Here is a 9,311-nt window from a genome sequence, read left to right on the forward strand (position 1 = left end):
TGTACCCATCACTCTAGGCCCTCTAGGCCGGCGCTCAATTTTGTGCTAGGTCCGCTAGAAGGGAGCACCATCCATTAGGCTAATTCCAGTGAAAGTTTAGGTTTCATACCCATTAATTAGTATGTCATGTCAGCATTTTTAATGATGTGACACAGTGAGTTAATGAGGAGAGAGGTAAGAGGGATTTCATCTAGACGAAATCATGCATGCACAGTTAGCAACACAGTTTGTGTCTTGCATGTAGTACGTATAAAACTACACCATGAAATTTTGCATTCTAGAGGTAGTTTCAAACACAATTTCATGAACAGTAGTTTCAAACACAATTTCATTTTCATGTTGCTTATGCAAAATCATTGAGATAACGCAATTTACTATGTCACGAGGACACAACAATTTATGAAGATGCATGCTAGGATTGCGGTAACGCAATCTGTTTATGTTAATTGGTAGAGAAGTTCTACAATATAAGTGCAATTTAATCATCATCAAAAAACCAATTAAATGTAGATATATGAATGACGGGGCGTCCTGGATGATGCTCGTCGAAGAAGGCCCTTATTGCAGCCTCTATCATTGGTATATCTGACTCTTCACTTCTCTTCTCACAGTAGACCAAACAGATGGCTACTCTTTTCAGATTCGTTAGATGCTCGACGCCAGCAAGCCTGATGCCACTAGTCTTCACTTCACGCACACGCAATCCAAACCTGAGGGTCTCAACCCTGGGCACTGCTCCAGCTTGGAAGTGGAAGGAGTGGCCTGGTCGACGAGATTCGAAGTAATAAAGAGATCTGAACGCCGCACTGCTGCTGAAGACAATCCCTTCATCAGGGACATAACCTGCCCATAGCACAAGACGGGCAAGGGCAGGTAACCCTGCAAGCACAGAAATATCATCCTTGCACAGCTCCGCAACGTCGATTTGCAGGCTGCTGAGCGTGCTAAGCTGACCAACCCACATAGGTAACCTTGGAAACTGGTATTGCAGGTGGAGTTGCTCGAGACGACAGTCTGAAAAGCACAATGAGTTCCACCAATCATAGAAGCTTCCGGGGGACGTTGTTAAACATGTAGAAACAGTGAAATGCCTCAGATTGCCATTGAGTAACTTCTGGATGGAATAAAACAGAGCATCCATTTGTGTTTCCATAGTAAGCAAGTTGCCACTAATGAGACGCATGTACAGCTTCCTCAGATTCAGCAATTCCCCGAGAGCCCTTAAATTATTGACCGACTGCATGCTTACATCGAAGCCGTCCAGAGTATGAAGAGATTTCATCTTGCTAATCCCATCAGGATAAGCCTTGCGGGCAGAAACCTTCAAATATGACAAAGCAGGCAAATGGACAATATCATGAGGAAGTTGGGACAACCACCCATTTATAACCAGTGTCTCCAGATGATGTAGCCCACAAATTTGTTTAGGCAGTTGCATTTCCATGCCAGATATAAGGCATTTGCTTTGAACATTTAAGTACCTCAGATGAAACAGTTTCCCAATTGGAGTGAGGTCCATACCAAAAACCTCACAAACAAACAGAACTCGGATAAACTTCAGCTCCAACAGTTCAATGCTACGACGATGCGACCCAAAAATACACAGTGATCGAACATGTGTCAGACTCATGCGAGGTGCGATTTTATCAAGTTTCGATTCACCAAGCTGCAGAGAGAGACGAGGAGTCTTGCAATGCTGTCTACTGGTGATTGTCTTTATGTTTTTTACCACACACAGAAAATTCTCTTCTGCAGACTTGGTCACAATTAGATCCAGAACCATATCATGAACTTTATGATAGATACGCTCCGTGTTCAAAGCACGATATTCCACAACCTGGATGATCATACTCCTATTCACCAATTCATTGAAATAGCTCCCTGCAATTTCCAATGCATCTCTCCCATCTATTCCACAGACAAATCCTTCAGCTACCCATTGCATAACTAAGTGATCCTTTTCAATATCATGATCCTCCGGATACATACCAATATATAATAAGCATGTCCTGAGATGATGAGGAAGATGAGTGTAACTAAGGTTTAGTATCTGTCTCATCCCTTCTAAAGTTGGATTTGACCTCAGATCGGAACGTAAAGAATTAAGGACACAGTTCCATTGGCTCACTGATCTGTTCGATTGACTAGCTAAAAGGCTAGCTATACTGATGATTGCTAGTGGCAGTCCACCACATTTTTGTAGAATTTTTTCAGATGGTTCTTCAAATGGATGAGGACATGTGTTTTCCAACCCAAAAACTCTACCATAAAACAACTGCCTGGAACTATGATCGTCAAGATGTTTCATCCTGTAAACAAATTCCCACTGAAAATTGCAACATGTCACTGCCACCCTTTTGATTCGTGTAGTTGTCAACACTTTGCTACCATAGTGGCCCTCGGGGAAAGCACATTTTATAATTTCCCACGCTGATGCATCCCATAAATCATCAACTACAACCAAATACCTGCCAATATGCATGTCCAAATACACATATTAATATGATACCGCAAGTAAAAGGTTTCTTTTTATAAACAACTTGCACTGCTTTCAACTAAAATAAATCCGCTGAACTTTAACATCCAAAATAGAGTGTCTATGTAACTTGTTAGCTAAACCAGCTGAATTAACTTGCCAAAATTCCGATTCATAGTAAAGATTGTAACATCACCCATATGAGCCCTAGAAATGTACTGGAGATTGTCTCAATAAATAGATGAACCTTAAGGAAATGTATTGTATTGGATTAGCAAAGCAAAGTAAGTAAAATAAATATGACCCTACACTATTTTAATTTTGAAATTCTGAATTTATTGTGCATATTTAAATTTCAAAGAAATTGAAATTCAATCAAGTTAAAAATGTGGAAGTTACAAATCCTGCAGCTTAAAATGGTGCGTAGAAAAGAGTGGAGTGTTGGTGAGAGGTAAAGTTGAACTTCGATTCATAGTGCCATGTATGTAAAGGCCACAAAAAAGGAACAGGAAACACAAATCAATGCCAGATAATCTAGTGAAATAAGACCAAAAGTGAGCCACCTCCCACTATAGACAGGGAAGCAAGCTATGTGTCATTAGGATTGTGCTCTGTTGTAATCACGCTTTGTTCATTCTTTTAGTACTTTTATACTTTCTAATAATATGTTAAGATAGGTTAGAAATGTGAGCGTTGATGTGTTGAAAAGAATCTAGGAGTGTAGGACAAGAATAAATACCTTTTGTCCTGTAGATACTTTCTAAGGTTATCTATGAGCCCATTAACCTCGCAAATATCAGTCCCTCGCCCCAAAATCTGTGTGACCAAACTCTTGAGAAGCACCACCATGTCAGGTCTTTGAGACACTGATACAAAAGCCTTGCAAGCAAAACTTTTCCCAAGCTTGTTGTATACTTCATTTGCAAGTGTGGTCTTTCCTAGACCTCCAAACCCAACAATAGACACGACTCTTAGCTCTTGCACTGACGCATTATCCACCTATTTCAATCAATTCGAAGACAAGCTGTGGTCACAATAACGCAGCACAGAAACAAACCAAAATAATGGTACTATAGGATGCCAACCTGCTTTTCCAACAAATTGATAACCTCTTCCTTCGGGCCATCAATACCAACAAGTCTTGACGATTCCACATAAAGAGCAGATATCCGAGGGTCGACAGCAACACCACCGGATCTAGTCTTGCAGTCATCTAGCTTGTACCTCATGCGCCGCGCACTAGCCTCTTGCACACGGATCTTGAGCTCTTGAATTTGGTTGGCGAGCTGATGCCGCGCCCTTAGCGTCTTAAGACGGCGCAACAATCCTTTACCGTCGCAGGAACCTCCAACACGGTGCATGAACTCATCGATGCAGTCCTCGATGTCGTACGACATTTCCCTCACTTTGTTCCTCCACTGCATGGTTTGGTTATCCAGGTCCTCCATGTCAGCGAGATCTTCCAGGAGAGCGGCCATGCTGCTGAGCTCCTCATGGAGGAACGCCACCTGCAGGATTGGGTTCAGGAATTAAGATTAGAAAAAAAGGCAAACTCCATGAGACCATGAGAAAAAAAATTGGATCAAAAGGCACCTGTTTCCGCACATCCTTGAGCTTGGCATACTTTTCCCCCATAAGTGTGGCTAGCTTTCCTAGGAGCGAGTTCATCACTCCCACTGAGGCACTCACCAGTATCTTCTCTGCCATTCTGACTGCACTTCTGGGATGCCGCCGCCGCGGAGGATGGTGACCACGGGCGAGCCAAAAACCAGCGGATCCGCCCGGATCTACACGGGGAGACGCCGGCCGCGTTGTTTCCGGGGGAGCGGGAGGAGCCGTGCGGCCTCTGCGAGAGCGAGCGGCCGGCGGCGCTATGCCATGGAGCGCTGGAGCGAGCAGTGAAGGGGGTGATGGACTTCAAGTCCCCCAGGGCATGTGGGAGCGCGGCGGAGAGTGGGAGACGCACTGGAAGTGGAGTTATATACAATATAATTAGGGTTGCTGTCGGGCTGAGCAAGTTTTTTTCCCGAATCGTATGCTCGGAGCCCGTGGGTCACCGTGGAGGGTATAAACCCGTCCTACACCTGCCATGTGTCGGATCCTCAAACTGGGTGATTCGGGACCCGCCTCACCCCATTGGGTCCGAACACCGTGTGTCTGGTCAAGACCCACCCGATTGCCATCTTTAACCAGCGCAAGGACTTCAAGTCTCCCGAGCCCACATCCATGTTCACGCTCATGGCAAGATGGGCCAGGCCCGGTGGGATTCCCTAGCACGGCCCGAAAAAGCCTAGCACTAGCCCAGCATCGTTCCTAGTGGATCGTGTCCGGGCTGGCTCAGCACGATACGTGGGGTCGTGCCTGGGCCGCCTCCTTGACACGCTGGGCCAGCTCGAGCTCGACACGTTTTTTTGGATGGCCCGATAGCAGTCTAGTATATAAACTATTTTTTCCTTCCCCTCCCCCATCTTTCTCCACACCCGGTCGCCTCCCTCCATCCCACCCAGCTCCCCTCTCCTCCCCTAGATACAGTGACCCCGGCCGCCCGACGCGGAAGAAGCTCGTCACCCGCCGCTCACTTGCTCCCCTCCTCGGCTCCCCGCCTCTCCCCCCCCCCACTCACCTCCACTTCCCCGCCCCTCTCCTCCCCTGCGATACAGTGACGGCAGCGAGGTGCCCCTACACCTCTTTCTCGATTAGATGGTGATGACATGTGGACCCTGCTCCCTCCAGCCGTGAGGCGCGCCGGTCACCGCCACTGTGGGGTGATGCTAGCCGACCCTTGCCGTGGGGGCGATGCCAGCCGACCCTTGCTGTGGGGGCGCTACCAGGAGTCACGGCGGATGGTGCCGGCCTGGAGCCACGCTCGCCACCGCCGAGGGCTGCCACGGGGGCGCGGCCTCGAGCCTGGAGCGTGCCCACCGGTGGCCACCGCTGTTAGTGCCTGGCCCGCACTAGCACAACAGTGCCAACCATGCTAGAGGGTCAGTTCAGCCCGGCACGAAAAAGCCATCGGACCTAATAGTGACGGACGTATTTGGGTTAGTGCCGGACAGCCCATCTGATCATCTATACACGCTCCCCACGGATTGTGGGCCGGCGCTCCGCGTTGTCTTACACAATTACACACAAGCACCGGTGGTCGTCAAAGGAGCAACCTCTTGCAATTACCGTACCATGTATTTTAAACAAACAGAAACAAAGAAGCAGGCTCCAATGTTGGCATGTTGCTAGTCACCAACAGTCTTCATCGTCATCGTTGTCCGCTCTGGATTGATATGTTCTGTCATGCGAAGAAGAGCCTGAGGCGTCCCGTAAAGCATCGCGTGCGGATTTTACACCAGTTCAGTGTTATGTGGCTTCACCCACTGTAAAAGATGCATGGATTCGTGATGTATCGGCCACGAGTCAAAGAGAACAATTTTGCCAAACCTATCTTCAGCACCTGTCTTGGGCTAGAGCGGGTGAGTGCAGATAATTTAGAGGGCAAAAAATCAAAAAGGAAGATGATGTGCAGAGCCTTGGTTCCACATGTACTCTAGCAGAATTGTTCTTTCGCCAAAGGCAATTGCATCGGTGACTAGTTTTGCTGCTCCTTTTACTGATCTGATTCCATTCAGCTGTGTTATCGACTTCCACCTGATCAGCACAAGCAGTTTGACTTGGAGGCTCTACAGTTTCCTGCTCCGCGATACTACTAGAAATAACATGTCTAGCCTTACAGATTCCAATTCTTTTAATGGCGCCTCCGTGGACCTCCTCTGCATGCATAGAATGGTTGGAGGGCCCTTGTGCATGGTTGACCTTATTAGGATGCTCCAATCTTAACGGGTGACTCCTCTCTATGAATGGACTGGCCGACAGGTTCACTTGTTGCGCAATCCACATGAAAATGGCTGTCCTTGTGTTTGATCTGGGGGAACTGATTGACTCTTCTCTAACTGAACGAGCAGGAAAAGGTGTTTGCACATTGTACCTTCCTACTTGCACTTGTCCTGCACGAATTGCCCGGCTTATGCTCTCTTCCTGCACATGATCCACAGCAATGCAATTGGAAAAAAGGAAAGTGTGTATACTAGCCACCAGACAATTGTACATACAGATAGATGTAACAAGTATACAACGTCCCACTCATTGAAATGTCACAGAAGAATGAACAAAAACATTTCAAGGGACAAAGCAATTTGCAAGCAAACAAACAATCAACAAAGGTAATTCAACACTAATGAAGAAGGTTTCCAGGAGATGATGATTATGTACTTCACCTAAAGAAATGTATACACTCAGAAGATTATCATGTTAAGTGACAAATCGTTATGTAACTAATTAAGTTAGTATGCGTATCCTTCAAGTCCAACTTAGTTGCAAAGCAATTGTTGTGGAAGATAAGCAAAAGATATAAGGTTCCAATGGATTGGCAACTGACAATTTACCAACAGAGGAAGTGAGGAACTGAAGAAGCATAGATAATCTGGCACTCCTAAATTAGTACTGGAGATGATGAACCTAGCATTTTCTGGATTCTGTTTACAGTACTGCTATAGCAGTGTGGATGAAACAAAAAAGATCCATCATGCTAAGCTTAGCTAGCAATCACAAAAAAAAAAAAACGAAGTCCGACAATTCACTACCTAGGCAGGAACTTGCAAACAGATAGAACAGAGCATCGACAAAATTCTCAAGAAGTTTTGCAGACATGAAATGCAGTCCTTCAATTAGTGCACATTTTGCTGCTATTAGGAGAAATTTTTACGGTTTTGTAATTGGACTAAAATAAAAGGGCCGGGTATGTATTCTATAAGATGACTTATTAAATAAACCACTTTTTAGAGAGAGTTGCAATTAAATTCTGTTTAGACCTCCATATCTCTCTTCCATACCTACTTTTTCACATGCTAATTAAACGATAAACAAACCATAACTCTACCCCTCTGGATCCGCTGAGGATGACAGTTGCCTTGCACCAGATGACCAGAGCAAATACGACTAATATCTTATTGTATGATATGTATATTAAGTGATAAGTAATAAGAAAATATTTGTGTGTTGTTTTGGTACATTATGACATGTTGTCTTACCTACACATCACTAATCACTAATAAAAAAACACTTTCAATATGCAATCCAACAACGTATTTATCACGGTGTCAACATGTTTTCAACGTATTTATCAGAGATTTTACATGATATCTTGAATTCTTTTCTGCTCCAATGAACGGGTTTCACAATTTAGCCATTGTGGTCCCCATGTCATTGTTGACTCCCTAATGGCACCGCATGAGAAATTGACAATAGACAGTAGTGACAAATTTCCAATTACTTCCACTATTGTAAACCATGTGTGTATATCACGGTATCAATATGTTGAAAACACTAGTGAATCCGAATCAATTCGAGGCGCGCATGCGCTTCTATTCTTCCACTCCCTTCGTTTCAAATCGTAGGCCGTGGCATTTCTAAATACGTAGATTTTGTAGATACATAGCAAAAATCTACGTAAACGTTGAAATGATCCAAATTTTTAGACGGAGAGGGAGTAAGTTTTCTAACGTTGTCATGATAGAATTGTTGGGCTTGTGGGAATGATTGCCTTATGGATCCGGGCATCGCGGGTGGTCAGATGTAAACCTGAGCCCCACAAAATAGGCAGAGGGCAAGGCAATTATCTGCACGAGGCAATAATGATGTACCAACAAAAAGGCCGCTTTGCTCGAGCTGCCCACCCTCAAATTCAAGAACTGTAGTGTATTTAAGCACTATTTTTTCTGTACCCAGCACTCTAGAGCCTAGGGCGCCGCTCAATTTTGTGGTACATCTGACTCCCTATTTGTAACATTTTTCCAAAATTTGTGGTACATCCGCCGCCTTCCATTTGGTGGCACGAATAAAATTTTACCAAATTTTCTTTTGCCGGTGCACCCTATTTGTAACATTTTTCCAAATACGGTAGTACATTTACATTTTCTAAAAGCAGGTTAATATATAGATACACAATTTACTATGTCACGAGGACACAACAATTTATGAAGATGCAATGCTAGGATTGCGCTAACGCAATCTGTTTATGTTAATTGGTAGAGAAGTTCTACAATATAAGTGCAATTTAATCATCATCAGATGGATACAAGTACCTTGTTATATAAATGCCGGGGCGTCCTGGATGATGCCCATCGAAGAAGGCCCTTATTGCAGCATCTACCTTTGGTACATCTGACACTTCACTTATACTGTTACTAGCGTAGGACAAACCGATGGCTACTCTTTTCAGATTCGTCAGATGCTCGACGCCGGCAAGCCTGATGCCACATGTCTTCACTAAACCCACACGCAATTGAAACACGAGGGTCTCAAGCTTGGGCACTGCTCCAGCTTGGAAGTGGAAGGCCAGGCCTGCCCGAGATTCGAAGTAATCAAGAGATCTGAATGCCGCACTGCTGGAAACAGTGAAATGCCTCGTATTGCCATTGAGTAACTTCTGGATGGAATAATAAAACAGGGTATCCTTACGTGCTTCCATAGTGGGGAACCTGTGACCAAAGATACACATGTCGACGGCGAGGTCGACGCCGCACTGCGGGCACCGAAAGTGGGTGAGGCCATGGGGGCACGTTGAGGACGGCCTTGCAGCGCGCGCAGGGGAGCTGGATCTTGGTGGGGTCCACGCCCTGCGCCCGGGGAGCGAAGCGGCGGGCGGGAGGAGGGTGGGTGCCGGCTGAGGCTGAGGCAGCGAAGAGTGTGTGTGTGCGCGCGCGCGGGGGGGGGGGGGGGGGGGGGTGGGGGGTTCTATTTGAACCAATCTGGGAAGAATAGCGACTAGAGGGAGAGACAGGGAGTG

The 9,311-nt window shown here is 45.7% G+C and overlaps 2 protein-coding genes across 3 annotated transcripts in view; both read right to left on the minus strand.

Moving 5' to 3' along the window:
* Nucleotides 1-426: 426 nt before the first annotated feature.
* On the minus strand, nt 427-4,434 carry LOC101775850 (disease resistance protein RPP13). Its single transcript, XM_004972510.2, has 4 exons — nt 4,070-4,434; nt 3,562-3,984; nt 3,216-3,475; nt 427-2,468 (listed from the first exon to the last, which is right to left on the minus strand). The coding sequence occupies exons 1-4, from the start codon at nt 4,181-4,183 to the stop codon at nt 479-481; spliced, it is 2,787 nt and encodes a 928-aa protein (XP_004972567.1). The 5' UTR covers nt 4,184-4,434; the 3' UTR covers nt 427-478.
* A 2,040-nt stretch (nt 4,435-6,474) lies between these two features.
* Nucleotides 6,475-9,311, minus strand: part of LOC101774904 (putative disease resistance RPP13-like protein 3) — a 7,135-nt gene continuing 4,298 nt past the window's right edge. The window contains exons 5-6 of one of the 2 annotated variants that reach the window (XM_014805419.2): nt 8,608-8,895; nt 6,475-6,502 (exon numbers count right to left, since the gene is read on the minus strand). In XM_014805419.2, coding sequence (XP_014660905.1) covers nt 6,490-6,502; nt 8,608-8,895 — 301 coding nt within the window. In that variant the 3' untranslated portion in view covers nt 6,475-6,489. Of the gene's footprint in view, nt 6,503-8,496; nt 8,896-9,311 lie in introns of those variants that run through there. The other variant, XM_004972508.4, reaches the window with a different exon arrangement.

Source organism: Setaria italica, chromosome VI (assembly GCF_000263155.2).
Source record: "Setaria italica strain Yugu1 chromosome VI, Setaria_italica_v2.0, whole genome shotgun sequence".
Classification (NCBI taxonomy): Eukaryota; Viridiplantae; Streptophyta; class Magnoliopsida; order Poales; family Poaceae; genus Setaria; species Setaria italica.

Bases quoted from the DNA above. Each gene is read 5' to 3' on its own strand.
- LOC101775850 (XM_004972510.2), bottom strand. From the start codon at position 4,183: ATGGCAGAGAAGATACTGGTGAGTGCCTCAGTGGGAGTGATGAACTCG. The intron at 3,985-4,069 runs GTGCCTTTTGAT...CCAATCCTGCAG, and splicing joins TCAAGGATGTGCGGAAACAG to GTGGCGTTCCTCCATGAGGA. The intron at 3,476-3,561 runs GTTGGCATCCTA...TGATTGAAATAG, and splicing joins TCAATTTGTTGGAAAAGCAG to GTGGATAATGCGTCAGTGCA.